The following is a 22,199-nucleotide window of genomic DNA, read 5'->3' on the forward strand; positions in this document are numbered from 1 at the left end:
ATACAAACTCACATATACTTGAAACTTTTATATTGCCTAATCGAAATTTCTAGCAAATTCTCGATTATAGTCAGCAACTTCACAATTCGCATAATGTTTTATATCTCTTATGTAAATATTACAAATACAATCTTTTACATCTTTGTGTAAAGATTATCACTCAACTATTTTTTAAGCTCAACTCTTATGTATATTTGTAAATGAATTGGGCGTGTGAGAATTTAAACATTTACAGTATATTTCTCTCAATCATATTCTCGCACATAAGGAAAAAGTTTTCAGTGAAATGATATGTCTATTAAGACTTTTTTCACAACTCTTCTTGTGGGCGAGCTTACTTTGTATTTCTTGCTCTAATCTGTCCAATGCTCTAAACCCTTTAAATATTCTCTTCGCTATTGTGATTTGATCTTCACAAGAATAAGACCGTTTGAAAAGATTCTATACGATTTCTGGCTTTGAAACGGACCAACGGTCATGTTTGTTCACATTTATGTCCATTTGGTCTCCGATAGTGATATGTATGCTTGATCTTATCTGGTCTGTTCGACTTTGTCTGATCTGATCTAATTCGAGCTGATCTGTTTTTTATTATAACTCTTGATTCGTCTATTTTTGAGCAAAGTTACGAATTTAAAAGTTGTATTCATTTATCTTAGTTTTTCATAAAATCAAGAATCACTTAATTTCGCATTAATATGAGATATAGTCAAATTACCAGACTATATACAAGATGTAACTTATTATCTAATCAGTACAGAACCAACAACTCCCTCGCAATTTTTCTCCTATTTAAGCTCTGATTTAGGTTTCGAGTTGTGAAGAAGATTTGTATATCATTGTCTTAGCTTCATAACACATAGTGAATTATTCCATTTCGAATATCAAGCTGACATATATTTCAAAAATATCATAACTGCTCCCTTCAAGCTGGTTGTTGTGTCTGCTTCGTCTTGCTCAGTTGCAACTACTATTTCTCTTAGTTAATATCCGAAATAATCTAGCTGATAAAATGACTTGTATCAATTTGAATTTTCTGTTCAGCTGTTTTGATTGCTGGTCATTTACATCACCGAATTATGAGATATTATCGAAAATATTCAGTTCACCATAAATTAAGTTGTGGTGAAATTATATTTCATCAACTTATCACTTTCAAATTGCTATCTAGCAACTACACACATAATAAAATATATTAGTAACAAAATAATAATTTTGTTATCATCAAAATCAAGATTACTAACATTTCTACCATTCAACGTTATCTTACAATATATGCTTAGTTTTACTAGTGTAATTAGGTATAGAAAGTAATTAAGGGGATGAGTTTTTAAATTATTTTTCTTTTATAGTATATATACTGGGAAAAATTCAATATGTTTCTTTTCTTTTTAATAAAGAAATTTATTTATTTAATTTTTGCAAACAAACAATTGTGTCTGTTTGGCCTAATAATTTAAATTATTTCATGTCATTGATGTCTAAACACTGCCTTTTTTTAAAAAAAAATCCCTAGATAATAAGCTTAAAAAAATTAAAAAATCCCTAGATAATATAATATCTAAAGAATTCCAACTTCTTATTTGTTTTTCTTATAAAATAATATCGATTGCCTTTGGAACAAAATTATTTTCATATAAATATAAAATTTACAATATCACAAATGTTGTGCACATCCAACTATTGCATATTGATAAGTTATAAGAATTTGAAGATCTAAAAGTATTTTTTCCTTAATGTTTTCCTTTTTTTTATTATAATTGATTTGTTTCCAAATGCTTAAAAATAAATATTAAAAATTTAAAATTATATACTTATTAAATAATTAATAAATAATTAACATTTTGAAAGCAAATCACTTCCATTTAAATATTACGATCTTTTAACCTCAACTTTTTTACATATTAGAATATCGTCCTCATGTCAATATTTTAGAAATAACAAGATTTTATATGTTTTAAAGATAAAATTTTATAAACATCGACGAGAAAATAATTAATTAAGAGTAATTGGGTAAATTAATGAGTACATGCATGCGTAATTATTTAAGCGCCTAATAAAGTTTAACTATGGTGTGATTGTGAAAGGCTAAACTAATAAATTTTTTATAATAATAGAATAAAAGACAGCCAACGCCAAAAATTAGAGATGTTGACATATATAAAATGCCTGATCGTCAGATGTAAATTTTTTAAAAAATCTTTTTTCATGCTCATTAGCTTGCCCGACATATACCAATCATAATTATATTAAGATAAATGTTGATGTGACGTCAGAAAATATCGACGTAACACCATAAACCAATGATAATGTGATTTCAGAAATCGCTGACATGATATTGATGTATCTGACACCATCTCAACATTAATTGATCCAAAATAACCACCGATTAAAAATTAATTCACCAAAATCAAAATTTGACGAGCTAATAGATTAAAACTCAAAATCAGACAATCAATATCCTAAAAAATTATTTTCCAGTAAAACTAATTAAAGACCCAATCTATCCATTCCCCAATATATTCTTTTTTTAAAAAAAAAATAATAATAAGGATGGACAATTAATTTTACATCCAACCTTACATTTTATATGATAAGCTATGAAAATACCCTTAAAATCCAATTACATCGCTTTCATTTAAATTAAGGTTATTTTGTAACTTATCATGTAATATAAGCATTACTTAATAATAATAATAATAATTAAAATGAAATTAATTGGTTCTTTAATATGTCTTTCACACACGTACATTAATATTATGGAAAAAGAAGACAAGCTAGTGAATAGTTTATCACCGTGCCTTCACTGTTGTTCTACGTACCTAACATATATAATATATAATAATTACAATAAGTCAAGCTTTGTAATATAAATTAAATTTAATTATTTTTTAACACTTATCATTCTCCCTATTATTTTATTTTAATCTATAATTTTAGGAAAGATTGCCATATCAACATCCACATAATTACAAATCTTGGGATAATATTGCTAAGGTTTACTAAATTTGAGGAGAAGTGCGTTTTGTATTTTTGTGATTTATATGAACTACGTAGCAAAATATTCCGACCATATGGAAATAAATGATAAAAGAACAGATCTCTTCATGTTAATGTATGAATTTGTCTGTTTTAAGTACATTAATTATTAATGTTGTGTATATAGTTTATGTGTATCGACAAAAATGCCATTTTAATATAATTAATGAATCACATATATGAATTTGACACCTTATAAAAGCTATATCTGTGTGTGTGTGACTTTTCATTAATTGAAGCTTGTCATATTTTAAGTGTTTTGGTATATTTAATATTTAAATTGAGCAGGTCTCTTGTAAGACGAATTCACGAATCTTTATATATGAGACATATCAATCATACCGATATTCACAATAAAAAATAATACTTTTAGCATAAAAAGTAATATTTTTTCATGGATGACTCAAATAAGAAATCCGTATCATAAAATACAACATGTGAGATCGTCTCACACAAGTTTTTGCTATTTGAAATTTGGTTTTGATGTAGTAAATTTGATTTGATTTTTTCTTTGCTTTAGTCATATTTAGTTTAGAGTTTTAATGTGAAATATGAAAATGCTGATGTGATGATAACGAAAAATACAGACATCGACGTCATCAGAAACTACCATCAACTGGACAAAAATGATCAGAAATTAAAAATTAATGCACCAAGAAAGAAATCTGACGAGTTCAAAAAAAAAAAAAAACAAATTAATGTTATCATAAATCGAAATACATGAAACATAAGATTAATTAATGGATTTTTTACCCTGAAATTATTTGGCAGCATGACTTCAATGAATTTACATGTCTCGTGCTATTTCTTAGCATGTTTCTGTCCAATGACTAGGCCTTTGCAAAACATTATTTAATGATTAAATAGTTTTCCAAATCATTCCATCTTCATATATAATAAGCTCTTAGTATCCTCCGATTCAAGCAAGGTAGAGATTTTCAAGGTTAAACAGTAAACTCAAGAAAATTATATCCTTCTTCCCATTCTCCAGCAAAAAAATGAAGAAGAAATCCACATCGCAGCCTCCCCTAAAAACAACCAAAAATGAAAAGAAACAATCCCTCAACAGTTTGATCAAGAACTTAAGACCTAAAGTTTACATCACAGACGCTTCAAATTTCAAGAATCTGGTGCAAGAGCTCACCGGGAATGGAAATCACTCCCCCATCCCATCCCCGACTCCTTCATCAATCCCTCTATCTCCACCAACGCCGGAAGCAACCGCATATATAGAAAACAGCTTCGAATCATCGTTCAACTCGTCGTGCTTCAGCACCCCTTTGGAGGGTTCATCAGATTTACGCGTGCACGAGTCTCATGATCGCTTTGTGTTGGAAGATTCAATGGGTAGCCAAAACCAGGGTTTTTCATCGGTGTATGCAGATTTGGAGACGCTTTTAATGGAGATGGACTCAATTTCTTCGTATGACTATGGTGGATGGCATGATTATGGGATGAATCAGCAAGAGGTCTGTGTTTATGATTATGATATATCGACCACGATATGATCCATCTTCTGTACATAATAGTATATACACGTATATATGCTATGTGTTGTAAATTTTGTATTGATCGAGGTGTTGAGCACAGATGTGCTTATATTTTTGTATGTATTGTCTGAAATTTATATCTATATATACATGTACATATGTATGTATATCGTGTATATATATATATTTTGTATACTTTGTATTGATCGAGGTGTTGAGTACAGTTTATGCTCCTTTTTTTACAAATTGAGGAATTTAAATATTGTATTCTTAGGTATGTGTATATATGTTTATTTCGTGTCTCTTAGTTTAAGTGTGTGTCATGTGTTCAATACAATTTATAATGAATATTGTGGTTTATCTTTTCGATTTAGCAGAGGAAATAATAATATATTTCCTTAAAAATTTAAAAAGTTGCATGATTTCCACCCCTATTTTCGCGTATCATACAATGCATGCATAAATTAACTTCACGCTCAGTGCTATTCAAACAGTATTTCAAGCTATCTCGAAGAATGCACCGAGTCGTGTACGTTTCTTTCAATGTCTCTGATATATTAATGGAAATATATATTCTCTAGTCAGGTGCAATATTCTTAAACAATTTTAAAAGTAAAATAAGAATCACCCCATAAAGGTGAGTTCGAATATTGAGAAAGTACTTTACTGAATGAAATATTTTTTTTCAAGTGGAAATTTCGAAAGAGTTTTTTAACATATTAGTTAAGTGAATTTTTTTTATATTTTTTAAAGATCATAAAAAACATTATTTTAAAAGCATAAACCCTTTTTGTTTTAAACTTTCGAGACCAAATGTACCAAAATGTCCCATTGTTTGTGCTACTTGGCCAAAGGAAACCAACTTCTGTGTATTGACCATCCACCAGAATATATATTTTGAAAGGCAAAAATTAATTGGAAACAAACTCACACACAGAAAGAAACAGCTCATGCATTGAAACAAGGACAATAGGAATCATCACAACATAATAAGATGAGCCCGTTGTTATTATTATTTTGTCCCTTCAACATGAAGGAACTCATGATATACTAATTTTTGTCATAAAAAGACAAAAGCGTGAGTGATTGAATGTTCTCCTTATCAAGCCTTGCTCGGGGATCGTTCTGGAGGCGGGAGACTATATAAAGATTTCAACTGCCTTCTAATCAGTTTACTGTTATTCAGAGCCGTTTGCATCTCCAAGTCATCTGACCACCATTGCTCCAAACCATGCGCCTCAAGAAACTTCTGCTTGCCCTTTGACAGCACAAAAAGCTTGGCAGCACATGATTCGTTTCTTGGTTTTGTATTCTCTTTCTCCGCCGAGCTGTCTTCTTTGCCATCAGGATCGGCATAATAGCAACAGATATAGTCGCTATTGTTTACATATAGATGTGGTATCCATTGCTTGGATCCTAAGGTTACAGACTTCGAGCCATCATCACCATTGGTCTGAATTTCAGTACTAGAAGGGATTATTGACTTGACTCTATTCCATATTATCCCTGCTTTTTCTCCTATGTTTCTTAGACTTGAAACCAGTGAAACTGAAGGGGGATTGAACAAATGTGCCTCCACAAATATCCCTTCTTTGGCTAGAGCTTTTCCGACTTGAAGAGCAAAACCGGCTCCCAGAGAATGGCCTGAAATGCATATATTGCTGCTACCATACTTTTCAGATATTGATTTAAGAGCCTTCAAAACACGACTAAATCTTACGGATCCCTTCAAGCTTTCCCAAGCTAGGAACCGGAGATCATCCTCGATATCTCGTCGAAATGTTGGACTTTTAAGAAGTGTTCCTCTGAGAGCCAAAACAGCCCTCGGCGCACCACTAGGTCTTATAAGCACAAAATCTGTTAATGCTGCAGCACGATCCCATTCTAGTATAGCACCAAAAATTGATCCGTCTCTTTCATCTATGAGACTCTCGACTAGTTTGTACTTAAAAGGCATCCACCATTTAGGAGCAAGAGCATTTTCAGTGGTTCTGTTCTCTTGCCTATCGAGTTCAAGCAAGTACACTGCTTGTATGAAGCAGGCGATCACTGTCCTTTTGTAATTACCATCCTTCCTGGTCATGCAATTTTCTGGGATTATATTAGTGTTTTGAACTTTTTACAGAAATAGAACAGAACACATTGGGGAAAAAATACCTATTTGCACTGTACTCCTATGAAGACATCTCAGATGATTATGAAATGAAGATGTTAAGAGTTTCAACTTCTGCAAGCAAGTACTTTATTACGTTTTCTGAAATTTCTTGAAAAAGATTTATATCACCAATCATCTTTTTTGACGAACAATTGCACCAATGACATGGCCATACACGAACATCCGGAGATTATCTTTGACCGTAACGTGAATGGAAAATCGCAAAATCATTGGTCAATTGTGGAAGAATGAATCCACTAACAGTTGAACGTTTCTAAAGTCTGATCCCAGTCAAACAAATAAACTGAAACTCCATAAAGAACAAAACTCCACAAGTCTGAATCTCGAACCTTACATAGTTAACGGAAAGAGTTCCACCAACAAAATCATCCTTCATTCTGGTTTAGATTATTAGTTTTAGAGTGTGATCACACCGCTAAGGCGATAACAAGAGCAAAGATTCAAATTCATCGGAAACACATGCAGTAAGAGATCATGACCTTCGATGTCAAATCAATCTCAACCAGCTTTCTCATAGATCAACAGTGTCAACTCAGACTTAATATTTTCCTAAATCCAACAAAATTTAAGATTCTGTTCACAGTTAAACTAATAAATTAAAGAAACCAAACTCAAAATCCTCACTCGAGTGAAGAAAAATAAATTTTGGAATGAGGCTGAAGCAGGTTACAGGTAGAAACAGAACGCCTTCTCATCTCATGCAAACCCAAAAGTTCAAGATTAGGTTGAGAAGCAGCTGTTCCACACAAAAACCTGTGTTCCCATATAAGGACGAGAACCCAGATATATACTTCTGCGAAAGTTACTTTCCCCCACAGTATCTCAAAACCGAGAGGGAAAAAAAGGATAAAATTGAGGAAAATGAACACTGACCAGTTGGAACTAATGAGATCTCTCCAGTTAATGGAAGGAACATTACGAGGTCCAGACACATGAAACGCATACGGGTGTTGATTTTGAGTGGCGAGCTCCGTTTCCATCACCTGCAGAATCTCACTCTTCGTCTCCTCCGTCGCCGCCAGCTTCCCCATTTCCGCTCTTAACTTGAAAACCCTCCTCAAACTTCTTCAGTTCAACTACAAAGTAGGCTGAAGAGCTGTCAAGAATCTTCAAGAAAGAGGAAAGCGGGGGATGGCCTTTTGGGTTTGTCAAGGCTTTGCTGCCGTTATGGAATAGGATTCGAAGAGACAAATCTGGGATTTAAAATCGTTGGATTTGGAATAAATCTAACGTTAGTGATTATTGCTGATTTTGTAAACGCTTGCTTTTGTATTTCTGGTTTTTTTGTTTCTTACAACGGTCATATTTGACTTCAGGGGTTTAAACCCGGCCAACCTCCAAGTGTTCTTTTTCGAGTGAGCAAAACAAAAAATGAAGCTATTTATGGAAAGAACAAAAGAGGGAGGACAATGGGTCGGGTCTAGACTTGGTCAACGGGTCCAAGTCGGGTAACTGTTTTAATAAATCTGTATCGGATTCGATATGTATATCAATAACGAAACTTTGATAAATATATTAATTTTTGAACTTTATTTGTTGTTGTGTAGCTACGTTATAATTGTAAACATGTATGATCTTTCATTGATTTGTCTTTAGGATTGGACCAGTTGGGTTTTGGGGAGGATCGGGTCAAATTTTTTCAGGATTGGACGTACTTTGCTATTGACCAAATTTGTCCCAAATCCGTCGCGTTGTCATCCCTGCAAAAAATGTCATTATCTAATATTTGAATTTTGAAATGTAATTCGAGTCATAAAATCATGATTTGATAGAACATTTTAAAATTTGTTGCTATCTTGATCGCACTGTAGCTTCCCATTCGTAAAAATCTGAAGGAAACTTCCGGTGAAAGGTATGTTTGGAGGCGAAGTCTTTGGAGCTACAGCTTAGGATTATTTTTCACCCAATAACCTTTGTACTTTTTACAGAGAAATCACTTGATTAATAGTATTAAAGTAGTGTTGACAAATATTTTAAAAATAATTATACACTTTTCTTTTACAAGGTTTCAAACTAAAAGTACTATTTTTTTCAAGTTGTAAACGCTGCTTAACTTTGATCTCATGCCTGAGCCAATTCCCAGCTCCTGCACATTTCATCAGAATTTTTTTTGTCTAAATGGGTCTTACAGCAAGGTTAAGCAGATATGTTTCACAGTGTAATTTTAATGGATTATATATAGAGATTCAACCATAATGTAACATATGGACTGAGGTAAAAAGGAAACATATATATATTTATAAGTATGTTGATTAATAAAATAAATAAATCGTCTAATTTTCTTCTTTGCTCTGGCATTTTGGAGACATCTCTTGATCAGTTGGTTGTACAGTCTCATTTCCTAAAATCACATCTTTCTGTATATAGTGCCACTTTTCTTGAAGAAAGTATAGGAAGAGTATGAATGAGATTTCCACCGTAAAAACAACGGTCCAAACCTTCGCGTTTTTTGATGTCCTTTTATGGTAGGCTTGTAATCCCGTGTATATGTTAATAATGTTGGGAAATTACTCCGAAGCGATGCCGACCACGAAGATAATATAGTACCCAAATTGCGGAATAAAATAATCAATCAACAAGAACACAACGATTTACGTGGTTCACCCAAAATAGGCTACGTCCACGGAGCACTGCAACTTTTATAACCGGAAGAAATATTACAACAAGTGTATTCCAATACACTAAATATCTCACACTCCCAAACCCCCGAGTATACCGAGAAAATAATTTCTCTAACTCACACAAGAGAATTCCCGCACTCAAGAAAAAAACACACTCTTTTTTCTATGCACTCTCTTTTTTTATCAAAGCTGAAAAGCTTTTGATTTTGGGATACAATAACTGAAGGAGTTGAGCTCTATTTATAACCAGAATTCTTAAGCCAAAACAGAAAATCTCCCGATGTGGGATTTCATTTTCTGATTTTTAAATTCCGCGTGGGCCCCACCTCATTAAAAACTCACCTAACAATTCTCCCACTTGAAGACTTGATTTCAATCATGTCTTCACAACATCATTGCAGCAGCTCATATATCTCCATTTATACTTGCAGTCCGACTGAAGTTGAACACAACTTTAGTTTGTCAATGGTTACTGTCTTTGTGAGCATATCGGCTGGATTCTTACTTCCAGGAATCTTCTCCAGCATCAAGATTCCATCTTCCAGCACCGATCTGATGAAATGGTACCTAGCCTGTATATGCTTTGTCCTAGCATGATAAACAGGATTTTTTGCTAAGTGAATAGCACTCTGACTGTCACAGTGTAACGTGCTATCTTCAAGCTTCTGACCCAATTCTTCCAGAAAGGATCCCAACCATATCATCTCCTTGCTAGCTTCTGTAACTGCAACATACTCAGCCTCAGTAGTCGAAAGTGCAACAATCTTTTGCAGCTTAGACACCCAGCTTACAACTGTACCACCTAATGTGAACACATATCCAGTAGTACTTTTCCTGCCATCCAGGTCACCACCCATATCGGCATCGACAAAACCCTGTAAGCCCAATTTTGATCTACTGAAGCATAAAGAACAACTAGCAGTACCTTTCAAATACCTGAGAATCCACTTAACTGCTTCCCAGTGTTGCTTTCCTGGATTACTCATAAACCTGCTCACGACTCCCACTACATGTGCTATGTCTGGTCTTGTACACACCATTGCATACATGAGGCTTCCGACAGCAGAAGCATAAGGAACTTTATTCATATAAGCCTGCTCCTGCTCCGTCGATGGTGATTGTGCTTTGGTTAGTTTGAAATGACTAGCCAAAGGAGTACTCACATGTTTAGCATCATCCATGTTAAATCTGCTAACCACCTTTTTCACGTACTCTTCTTGAGACAACTTCAAGAATCCATTCACCCGGTCTCTTAAGATCCTCATTCCAAGGATTTGCTTTGCAGCACCCAAATCCTTCATGGCAAATTCCTTTGATAAATCTTTTTTCAGTTTATCAATTTCTTCCAGACAAGCTCCAGCTATCAGCATATTATCTACATATAGAAGTAGTATGATATAAGAACCGTCAAACTTTTTCACATAACAGCAGTGATCAGCTTGACACCTTAGGAAACCATTTTCACTCATGAATCCATCAAACTTCTTGTACCACTGTCTTGGAGCTTGTTTGAGACCGTACAAGCTCTTCTGAAGTCTGCACACCATTATCTCTTTTCCCCGTACTTCAAAGCCCTGTGGCTGCTTCATATAAATTTCTTCATCTAGGTCACCGTGAAGAAACGCAGTCTTTACATCCAACTGCTCCAAATGTAAGTCTTCCTTCGCCACTAGTCCAAGTACTGTCCTGATAGTGGTTAATTTAACCACCGGAGAGAAAATTTCGGTGTAATCAATTCCTTCCCGTTGTTGGAAGCCTTTTACAACAAGTCTTGCCTTGTACCGCTTGCTACCATCATGCTCTTCTTTTAACCGGTACACCCACTTGTTATGTAACGCCTTTTTGCCTTGCGGAAGTTCTGTCAACTCCCACGTCTGATTGGATGACAGTGAATCCATCTCATCTTCCATGGCCAACTCCCACTTGGTTGAATCATCATTTTGCATTGCCTCTTCATAGGTCTCCGGTTCACCTTTGTCTGTCAGCAAAATATAGTGAAGTGCAGGGGAGTACCTCTCAGGTGGTCTAATGGTTCTCAAAGATCTCCTGAGTTCAATCACCGGAGTTTGTGGGTCATCATCTTGTGCAGTTTCTTCTTCATCTTCCTGGTTACTGGTTTTCGATTCATTCACAGGAATATATGTCAATGGCACTTCATCAGTCTTCTTGACTTCAGGACATTCATCTCCAGCTCCAATGTCTGACTTGTCCTTGTACAGAAGTTTCTCATTAAATATTACATACCTGCTCCGAATGATCTTCCGATTTTGGTCATCCCAGAAACGATAACCAAACTCATTATCTCCATAACCAATAAAGAAGCACTTCTTTGATTTCGGATCAAGTTTTGTTCTGCTTGCTGAATCAATATGAACATAGGATAGACATCCAAACACTTTCAAGAAAGAAATATTTATTTCTTTGCCGCTCCATACCTCTTCGGGTATTCTGCAGTCAAGCGGTATCGAAGGTCCTCTGTTGATCAGATATGCTGCAGTGTTAACAGCATCAGCCCAGAATGATTTTGGCAATCCAGAATGCAATCTCATGCTCCTTGCGCGTTCATTCAAGGTCCTGTTCATCCTTTCGGCTACACCATTCTGTTGAGGTGTACCAGGAATGGTTTTCTCCATCTTGATCCCGTTCTGTGCACAATATTTCTTGAACTCATCATCTTCATATTCTCCACCATTATCAGATCGTAAGCACTTCACCTTCAAGTTGGTCTCATTTTCCACCATGGCTTTCCACCTTTTAAAGGTCTCGTAAACATCAGATTTATTTTTCAGAAAATAAACCCAAACTTTTCTACTTGAATCGTCAATGAATGTGACATAGTATCTCGAGCCTCCAAGGGATGTCACAGGAGATGGTCCCCATACATCAGTATGAACCAGCTCCAACTTTGCTGCTTTCGGTTCTCTACCACCTTTTAAAAAGCTCACATTCTTCTGCTTTCCAAAGATACAACTTTCACATAGTTGGTGTTCAACAGTCTTTAATTCTGGTAGCTTTCCTTTTGACACCAACATCTTCATTCCCTTCTCACTCATATGTCCAAGTCTATAATGCCATAGACTTGAATTGGCTCCAGCATCCACAGCTGCTAGTGTGTCTCTGCAACTGGAAGTCATATACAGTGTTCCAGTTTTCTTTCCTCGAGCAACGATCATGGCTCCTTTGTTCACTTTCCAGGAACCATCACCGAAGGTCACATTATGGCCTTCATCATCGAGCTGTCCCACCGAGATCAGATTGCGTGTCAATTTTGGTACATGTCTGACTTTGTTGATTTTCCAGACAGATCCATTCGACATCTTCATTCGTACATCACCCATACCAACAATTTCCAAAGGTTTTCCATCAGCCAGGAAAACTTTTCCGTAATCGCCAGCGATGTAATTATCAAATACATCGCGATCACCAGTGGTATGAAACGAAGCTCCCGAGTCCATAACACAAGAATCAACAGGGCTTTCCATGGATAATAGCAGAGCATCATGTACTTCCTCAGTGACAGCATTGGCATTATTTTTCGTTGATCTGCAGTTCTTTTTCAGGTGACCAGTCTCACCACAGCTCCAGCACTTAATATTCTTTTCAAGGATGTTTTTGTCTTTTCCATTTCTTGATTTGGATCTACCGCGCCATCGGTTTGAACTCCTTTCACCATTCCTGCCTCTTCCTCGGTTATCAAGATTTAGAGCAGATCTCGATGATGTTGCTTCACCCGAGTCTTTCCTGCGAACTTCTTTAGCAAGGATTTGATCTCTAACATCATTGAGTTGTAGTTTTCCTTTTCCAACAGAGTTGCTAACCGCTGCCCGCATCGGTTCCCAAATGTCTGGTAAAGACGCCAGAAGAATAAGTGCCCGAATTTCATCATCAAATTTGATGTCCACCGATGTCAGCTGAGAGACAATCGTGTTGAATTCATTTATGTGCTTTGCCACCGAAGCACCTTCTCCCATCTTCAAGTTGAATAACTTCTTCATGAGATGTACTTTATTGTTTGCTGATGGCTTCTCGTACATGTCTGACAGAATGGTCATCATTTCCTCGGTGGTTTTGGCCTCCGCCACGTTATGCGCCACGTTCTTCGTTAGGGTCAGTCGTATCACACCTAACACCTGTCGGTCAAGGAGCTCCCAATCATCATCCTCCATCTTTTCTGGTTTCTTTCCTGATAGAGGTTGATGCAGCTTCTTACTATACATATAATCTCTTATCTGTAACCGCCAGAACGAAAAATATGTTCCGTCGAACTTGTTGATTCCCGGTCCCGATCCATCATCTCCGGCCATCACTTCTCTAGCCTTAGCAAAAAATCTAAAAAATCTTTTCTGATGTGGAAGATCAGACAAGGCTGCAACCACAGAGCATACTCGGAATTTTTAAGAATTTTCACAACAAGGCTCTGATACCAGTTGTTGGGAAATTACCCCGAAGCGATGCCGACCACGAAGATAATATAGTACCCAAATTGCGGAATAAAATAATCAATCAACAAGAACACAACGATTTACGTGGTTCACCCAAAATAGGCTACGTCCACGGAGCACTGCAACTTTTATAACCGGAAGAAATATTACAACAAGTGTATACACCAATACACTAAATATCTCACACTCCCAAACCCCCGAGTATACCGAGAAAATAATTTCTCTAACTCACACAAGAGAATTCCCGCACTCAAGAAAAAAATACACTCTTTTTTCTATGCACTCTTTTTTTTTATCAAAGCTGAAAAGCTTTTGATTTTGGGATAGAATAACTGAAGGAGTTGAGCTCTATTTATAACCAGAATTCTTAAGCCAAAACAGAAAATCTCCCGACGTTGGATTTCATTTTCTGATTTTTAAATTCCGCGTGGGCCCCACCTCATTAAAAACTCACCTAACAAATAACTCCAAGCAAAGAAACTGCTATTCCTACTAGCCAGTGAAAAAGAAACCAAAAGCTTCTTCCTTTGCTTTCCCTGCACACAAAGATTTCTCGGTTTATGCTAAAATAATGCTGACTATAAATTTCGAGAGTGAGCCTTTACCTATGTGTCCTCATCATGCCAATCAATGTTTGTAACCATATGGCTCCGTAAATGGCTAGGCCTACTCTCTGGTGATCATTGTTGAAAGAATTTTCAAAGTATATTATTGACAGTACTGCTGCTGCTGTTGCAAGGAGGACTGCGATGACCTTTTGATGAACTCAAATCGAATTATGTTTACAGCAAAAAATTGGTGTTAGTTACCAAAATTTATTAATTATCTGGATTACTTAAGGACTAAAAGAAATCCAGCTATTTGTTTTTGGGATTGCCATGATGATATCATCGGATGAGTCTCATTGTTGAAAGAAACTAGCTCAGGAAGCTTTTAGCAGCTCATTGAGAATATTATTACTTTTAATATTTTCCTTTCTTGCTAAGTATTCATAATTATTAAAACGGCAAAGTTATTATCATGATTTTATTGTAATCCCTATTATCAAAGTTTGATTGCGGGCTATCTCATCCAACTAACAATGGTCTTGGTGCTAATAATGATACATTCCTATACACTGTAGAGATATTGCATATTGCCCAGAGATTAAAAGGAGAACAAAGGCTTTCTTTCATAATGTTGCCTTTCAATGTGCAACTAATGCTGCAAAACAGGATGAATTTGAGCTTACCTGTGTAATAGCATGAATGTAAAGTATAATTCTTTGCTTTCTCCGAGATTCCCTTCTATTTGACATCCTCTTAATAAGTATTGCAGCCGGCATAAGAAAACCAACTGAAGCCCAGAGTAGGAATCCATGAAGTTTGATTTGAAAGGATACTTGAGGAGTTATCTGAAATCATATAAAGGGTTGACCAATTCATCCTAAAAACAGTAGATCGTGATGTATACGTATGTAAAGAAAAACAGGTGTCTACTTGAAAAAACTTAACTGCAGAAGCATTACACTACCTCAGGAATCTCGTGTTTGTTACTTGAAAGAACATTTTGTCTTCTCGTGAGATCATTAGCCGAGACAATAAACAGCAGGAGACTAAGTACAAGAATCCCTGCAGGAAATGAAAAACGCACCAGATTCTGTGCAGGTATCATAGTTCAATCCTGAATCGGATGGTCCTTTCTCGTAAAACCCTGCGAGAACAAGAAAGAAGCATATATGAGGAAATGCGAAAAGAGGAAACCAACTGCAAAAGCACTTTCATCTTCTTTCTTTTGTGTTAATAAATATTATCTGCATCTGGTGGCTTGGAACATTGTATTTTTCTATGAAACTCCCTTTATTTCTCTCATATTCTTTCCATTCATGGAACGTAAATTTATTGACACTTGTTTATACGAAAATGAAAATGTTAGTGCATTACCGTTTACTAACCTCCTCCTTTGATCTTTCGGCTTGTAAAGCAAAAAGTATAATGGTAAAAGGAATATTTTTAAGATGGGACTATTGCATTGAGTTCATATATTTCTCAGTGTAATATATAGAGGAATTGGGATATTGTTCAAATTTCAACAGGGTGGGGTCTTTTTCTTACAGGCTTTTTGGTTTTAATGGAGGTAAAAGTTGAAATTCGTATGAAAATGTCGACAACTTATATTTCCTGCACAATGAGCAGGACTTGCTGCAGCTCCACTAAGAGTTACAGGCTATAATTGAAATTGTACACTATCATGTGTATGCCCTTTGGAAGATGGAGCATCTTTGCTAGGACAGCAACTAAAAATTTTGATGAGGGGATCGAAAATTATACAAGACACAAAGATTTACATTCGACCTGGAAAAAATATGACATGATGAATGTACATGCATTACCTGAATTACTCTGGGGATTTTATTGCTTCATTACATACAACCTTTTTTTTTTTTTATTATCTATATTACAGTTTTCGGGATGGCATGGTAATAATGGTTTCTAACTAACACAGCACAGAAAAGCACACAGAGGAAAGTTTAGGAAGATGGGTGGAGCCTGACACTATAATATATATTCCCATGCAACTTTTTGTTTTAAGAAATCTATTAGCCACTTTAAAAGTTCAAAAAGCAAGATATGGTCCCTTATTCCACTAAATATGTCAAATTCTGGGGTTCAGCCTCAAGTGGGCTGATGATAAATTGGATCTTACATTCTTGCTTTTTCTTGGTGTTTTCATCCTAGGTTGTAAATCTTGGACTCGTTATCTCACGCATGGCTTGTAGGGAGTGGTATCAGTACAGTTGGAACATGGATCCACCATTGGTTTATTCTAGTACTCAAAAAATATTATTCTAAACATCATAAGTTTAATCCTTTTGATGCACGTACTGAATTGCCCATAAATGATTTCGCCTTTTTCCGACAAGAAAATCTAAAATTTCTTGCAGTCTTTCAAAAACTATAGATTTAGAGTTCTAAATACATATTTGATAGTTGTTTCATAAAATTTTTTGAACCTTTTTGCAACATTTCATTATCTAGAAGTTTGGTAAATAAGTATATGTATTTTCGTGGGACAGTCATGGGATCTAGTTTTCCTTGATTTCGAGTAAGCTACCAAAACAAGAACACCCCATGTGCTCAAAGACCAAATTCACACCAACTAGGCCATAGATTTAAAAAAAAAAAGTGTTGAGGCATTTACTTTTTTCTTTCTAAATCATACTTTTAGGGTGATTTTGGATTGAGACCATGTCTTTCGATTCATTTGATTGTTTAAATGAATTTATGTTGAGTGAATTTCAAATCTACGATTTGTTATTCTATATAGATATAATTATAATGATGATATAATTGAAATACATCCAAAATGACTATCAATCGCCTCCTTAATCAGTTTCATCTTTCCAAATCAAATCTTTTAAACTTCGATCAACCTTAGTATTACCACATCAAATCAAGCTTTTAATAGCGCCATTGTATTGCAATGAAATCGCAAAAATTCAAACTCAAAAAATTATAAAATGTCCGTGTAAGTTAATAATTTAAGAAATTCGACAGAAGCTCCCAATCAGTGAGTTAAAACCAAATATCAGAAAATCCAAATGAATCCATAGGCATAATAATCATGGTTGAATATTGTAATCCATAATTAATTTAGAAAATATCAGTGACTAACAAAGAAAATTTTTCTTTAATGATGAAAGTATTTTCTTTTTTCAAAACTACCATAATTGAAGTTGTCGGCTTAGAAAAGTTTTGTCCGGTATTTATGCTCGTCATCGAAATTAGTAGTGTAAACGAACTGAACCGCCTGAATAAATATTTAATTTGTATTCAAAAATATTGAATTTGAACTCAATTTAAATATGTTCAAACTTTTTCCCAATCGAAGTTGAGCCAAATTATTTTGTTGATACATCGCAAATCATTAATCTCTATGTCTATTTTTTGAATCTCGACCCGATCATCAGTCCAAGATCTAATAACAATGTAAATATCCAAGAACTTGGCCACCGAATATCCCTCTATAATTTGGCGATTATTCAATAAAGTCTGCAAATCGGTCTCCTCGGTCGCTAGTCTCCGCTGTTTGTCGTTAGTGGCAATATTATATGCACCAATCATTGATAAAAGATATATATAAAAAAAGGATCATAAAATCGCAAACACCAATTTCTCATGAGATAATGTTGTAAAACAAAATAAAATTGGTGTGGAAAAAAAACATAAGAACTGTTGTGATATCGTTTTACGGGTTAATTTTATGAGACGAGTCTCCGACCCAATCCAACTTAAACAAATATTATTTTTTATGTCAAATATATATATTTAAAATTTGCCAATACTTTATTTAAAAAAATCCAAACTCGTACAGCCACATGTTGAGAAATTTCCCCGAAATTGCAGGTGTCATGTTTTAAGAACACTCGAACAAATTACGGTCAATACAAGTCGTCTGAAAATTGAATCAAACTACCAAAATGTACGCTTATATATATGTATATGCATGGGGAATTAATCAGTGGGATCAAATCCTATATATCTGATATACATATACATTCCAAAATGGCTAGAATTTTAGCTGTCGTTACATCCGGTACTGGGAGTATTGCAAATGAATCAGGTTTCCTGTACGAGGGCACTTCAGGATTTATTATCATGCTAGGCTTCATGGTTATTATGTCCTTTTCAGTCATGTCTTTACTCATCTTCGGTTGTGCCGACGACGGCTCTAGCAAGCCACCTCCTAATAGACCGGGAAGCCACTGGGGCGGCGGAGCTGCAGCGGCGAGTGCCGGTGGAGCTGCAGCGACGAGTGGCGCCGGAGGCGGAGGTTGTGGTGGTGGTGGTGGTGGAGGAGGATGTTAGGTTTGTAATATTTGTAAGTTTGAGTTTTATGATACGGAAAATAATGTTTTGTTATATAATTTGTGGTATAGATGTCTTGATTGAATATAAAGATTGAAATATCATTTTGAATACGTCTAGTTGATCCAAATTAGTGACGGGGATGTTTAGCACAGTTATAATATGGTCTCTTTTATTTTTTTTTAATTTAAATAAATGGATTGGTATATTGTAATGTTTAGAGTATATCTATGTATATTTGTATGTATATTTTGGTTATACCATCTCACGAATCAATCCATTTTGTATTAGATAAATATATATCATTGGATTTTAATTTTAATCAAATGGTTCTTTTTCATACAAATTTAAACTAATATAAATATATCGACATATAATCGCGTAAATAAAATAAATAATACACACAAAGGATCCATCGCGAACTACCGTCGATCCGTAATGAAAAAATAAAATGTGACAGAGAAAGTGTTCAACATTATATTTATGAAAAACATATTATGATAATTTGATTGTTGTATCATAAACATTGTTTTTTTATCTTTTTATTTTTAAAAAAAGAAGAAGAAAAAAGAAAACGAGATTTGAAAAAGGAAACACGCTTGGAAATCAATCGGTGACATTTATTTTTTCCAAACTAGATGTAAGTAATATATTTTAATTAATTAATTAATTAATTAATAATCTGTAAATTATTAATTAAATATAAATTAACCCAGTAGCATGTTCCCAAAATTATTAGAATTAACCAAAATATAGAGGCAACGGGGAAAAATCTATGGTTTCTAAAAAATTTAAAAGATAAAAGACAAAAGTTATAAGGTTATATTTGGATGAAAACTCGGGCTGAAAGATTTGGTTGAAGAATTTCAATTTATTTTTTATTTTTTTGGAAGAATTTATATATATAAAGAAAATTCAAATCTTGTTGAATTAAAATGAATCCAATCAAGTATGCTGTATTTACTTAAATCTCTGATTTTGAATCCAAATGCACACTAAGAGCCCGTTTGGTATAAGAAGCTACAATTAAAAAAAAAATTTTAAAAAAGTGCTTTTTAATTTTTAACTTGTTTGGGTGGGCTTCTAGTGCTTAAAAAAGCACTTATTTAAGTTGAAATTAGAGCTTTTTTAAAAGCCCTATTTTAGAGCTTTTTTCATTAGTTTTTTTAAAATCCTTAAAAAAAACATCAACCAGTAGCCTCCTCTCAATCTTTTCTTCATTCTTCTACAAGGTACAATTTTTTTTTTTCCGTCGAGGTTTTTGTTCGTTCATTTTTTTCTGCTTTCTTTTTGCTGCAGAATCTACACTCCCTATTCATTTACATCTGCATTACGTATTGTGAATTAGATAATTATGTTACAATTCGGTCAATGATCCGATAAATCCAGGAAGTCTGGAAGGGGAAAGTATTTGCTTATTCCATTTTTTTGCAACTACGTATATAATATTCATCAATTCTTGTGTATTACGTATATAATATTATATTAATTAAAATATGTTATATACCATAATATTACTGTAATATTATTTAATCCTTGTTTGTATTACTTTTTCATTTATGATATTGTGAATTAGATAATCTATTGTTTTTTTATGTTTTATTTTTTGAATATAGAATGTATTCGAAGTTAGCTTCTAAACAAGGATTATCAAATCCAAGTCAATTACCTAGATATACGATTGAGACTGTTGAACCTGGATTTGTTGCTGATGGGAATAATAAGGCGGATTGGACTGATCAGAATACCGAAATATTTTTAAAAATTTGTGAGGAAGAAATTGAATCCGGCAATAAGCCTACCAAACATTTAAACAAAACGGGGTACACAAATTTAGTTTCAAAATTTCATGAGAGAACGAGACTTTCTTTGAATCAAAAACAATTCAAAAATAAATGGGATTCTATGAGAAAATATTTTGCACTGTGAGCACAACTTATTGGAAATAATGAGACTGGCCTTGGTTGGGATCATAACAAGATGACCGTGCAAGCTGATAATAGTTGGTGGAGGATAACATTAAGGTACATAATTTATATACTACATTTTAAATTTTTAATCAATTATTTTTATTTATTTTTTGTTACGTTGCAAATTACAGGAAAATCCCGAGTATGCAAAGTTTAGATTGAGGAGACCCAAGAATTTAGATTTATTGGAAAATATATTTAAAGGTTCCATAACAACTGGCTATGCTGCAATAGCACCATCAGAGGATCAACCAATTCATAATAATTTCAACGATGATACAAATGATTGGGATGTTCAGTTAGATGGAGAGTTTCAAAGTGATGTTTATATTAGAAAGCCAAGAATTTATGGAAAACTCAACAATGGGAGATGACAACTCTGTGCAGCAAAGAAAGAGAAAAAGAAGGGAGAGTGGGGAAAAAAGAGGTCCCATTGCCACTAGGTTAGCCGATCAACTTGATCGTGTCCTTCAAGAATTTGAGACTCAAAAGTCTATACACGAAATACCAAAAGATGATCTATGTAGCATTGTCTGGAGGTTCTTCGTAGTTTGCCTGGTATGGTGGTTGGCAGTGAGCAATTCTTCATAGTTACTAGAGTTTTGGGTAAAAAGCATAATAGGCAAACATTTATCGGATTGAAGGACTCGGAACTGCAGCTTGGTTGGGCAAAGACATTCATTAAAGATGATTTGAAGCGTTATTAACATGAGTTGTGTTTTTAGGAAAAATACTTGAATAATGCACTTGTTTTTTACTTTTATTGATTGATGGGTCAACTTTACTAAGTAGTATGTTTAAATTTTTAATGCAATAATTTAAAACTTTCAATGTTTATTATTTTTTTATATATTTATCTTTATTCATATATTTTCACAGGATGTCTGCGAGTTCAGGCTCTACTATATCAGATAACTCTGATGCATCAAGTGATTCCGACATTTCCGTTGATTCTATTAGAAATACACATGTCTCTAAGAAAAGAATGGTTTTGTTATCCTTGTGTGGTGTTACGAATTATGTTTTGAAATATATTGTTAAAGAAAAATGTAGGACATCGTGGTTATCAGGGTTTCAATGGGTGGCAGAGATATTTAATGGTAATGAGACACGATGCTTTGAAATGTTTAGAATGAGGAAACATGTTTTTTATAAACTATGTAACGATCTACTCCAAAAATATAGCTTACAGCCAACAAAAGGAGTTGATATCTATGAAAAGGTGGGATTATTTTTGTACATGATGGGTCAACCTGCTTCAGTTAGAAATGTTCAAGAGCGTTTTCAACACTCTGGGGAAACTGTTTCAAGACAATTTCACACCGTTTTAGAGTCCATATGGAAGTTGTCGAGAAATATCATCAAACCTATCGATCTTAATTTTACAGATGTCCCTGAATATATTAAGAATGACCAAAAATATTGGTCTTATTTTAAAGATTGTATAGGGGCTATTGATGGCACACATATATGCATTCGTGTTCCGCCTAGCAAGCAAATAGATTTCATTGGAAGAAAAGGGTATACTTCAACAAATGTTATGGCTGTATGCGACTTCAACATGTGCTTTAATTTTGTATAGGCTGGTTGGGAAGGTTCTGCTCATGATTCTAA

General features: G+C 34.3%; 2 protein-coding genes across 4 annotated transcripts; both read right to left on the reverse strand.

Annotated features, from left to right (window-relative positions):
- Nucleotides 1-5,446: 5,446 nt before the first annotated feature.
- Nucleotides 5,447-8,966, reverse strand: LOC142522402 (GDSL esterase/lipase At4g10955-like). Of its 2 annotated transcripts, none has more exons than XM_075625773.1 (2): nucleotides 7,579-8,966; nucleotides 5,447-6,620 (listed from the first exon to the last, which is right to left on the reverse strand). In XM_075625773.1, exons 1-2 carry the CDS (start codon nucleotides 7,646-7,648, stop codon nucleotides 5,632-5,634), a joined length of 1,059 nt encoding a protein of 352 aa, XP_075481888.1. In that variant the 5' UTR covers nucleotides 7,649-8,966; the 3' UTR covers nucleotides 5,447-5,631. The 2 variants fall into 2 exon arrangements, with proteins under 2 accessions (XP_075481888.1, XP_075481887.1); XM_075625772.1 differs by having other exon boundaries at nucleotides 5,449-6,604; nucleotides 7,579-8,088.
- A 4,953-nt stretch (nucleotides 8,967-13,919) lies between these two features.
- Nucleotides 13,920-16,254, reverse strand: LOC142522403 (cytochrome b561 domain-containing protein At4g18260-like). 2 transcript variants are annotated; one of them, XM_075625776.1, is made up of 5 exons: nucleotides 16,140-16,254; nucleotides 15,281-15,460; nucleotides 15,000-15,161; nucleotides 14,374-14,522; nucleotides 13,920-14,304 (listed from the first exon to the last, which is right to left on the reverse strand). In XM_075625776.1, the coding sequence occupies exons 2-5, from the start codon at nucleotides 15,419-15,421 to the stop codon at nucleotides 14,223-14,225; spliced, it is 534 nt and encodes a 177-aa protein (XP_075481891.1). In that variant the 5' UTR covers nucleotides 15,422-15,460; nucleotides 16,140-16,254; the 3' UTR covers nucleotides 13,920-14,222. The 2 variants fall into 2 exon arrangements, with proteins under 2 accessions (XP_075481891.1, XP_075481890.1); XM_075625775.1 differs by lacking the exon at nucleotides 16,140-16,254 and adding an exon at nucleotides 15,691-16,043.
- Nucleotides 16,255-22,199: the final 5,945 nt, after the last annotated feature.

The sequence above is a fragment of the Primulina tabacum genome, chromosome 13, assembly GCF_025594145.1.
Source record: "Primulina tabacum isolate GXHZ01 chromosome 13, ASM2559414v2, whole genome shotgun sequence".
In the NCBI taxonomy this organism is placed as follows: Eukaryota; Viridiplantae; Streptophyta; class Magnoliopsida; order Lamiales; family Gesneriaceae; genus Primulina; species Primulina tabacum.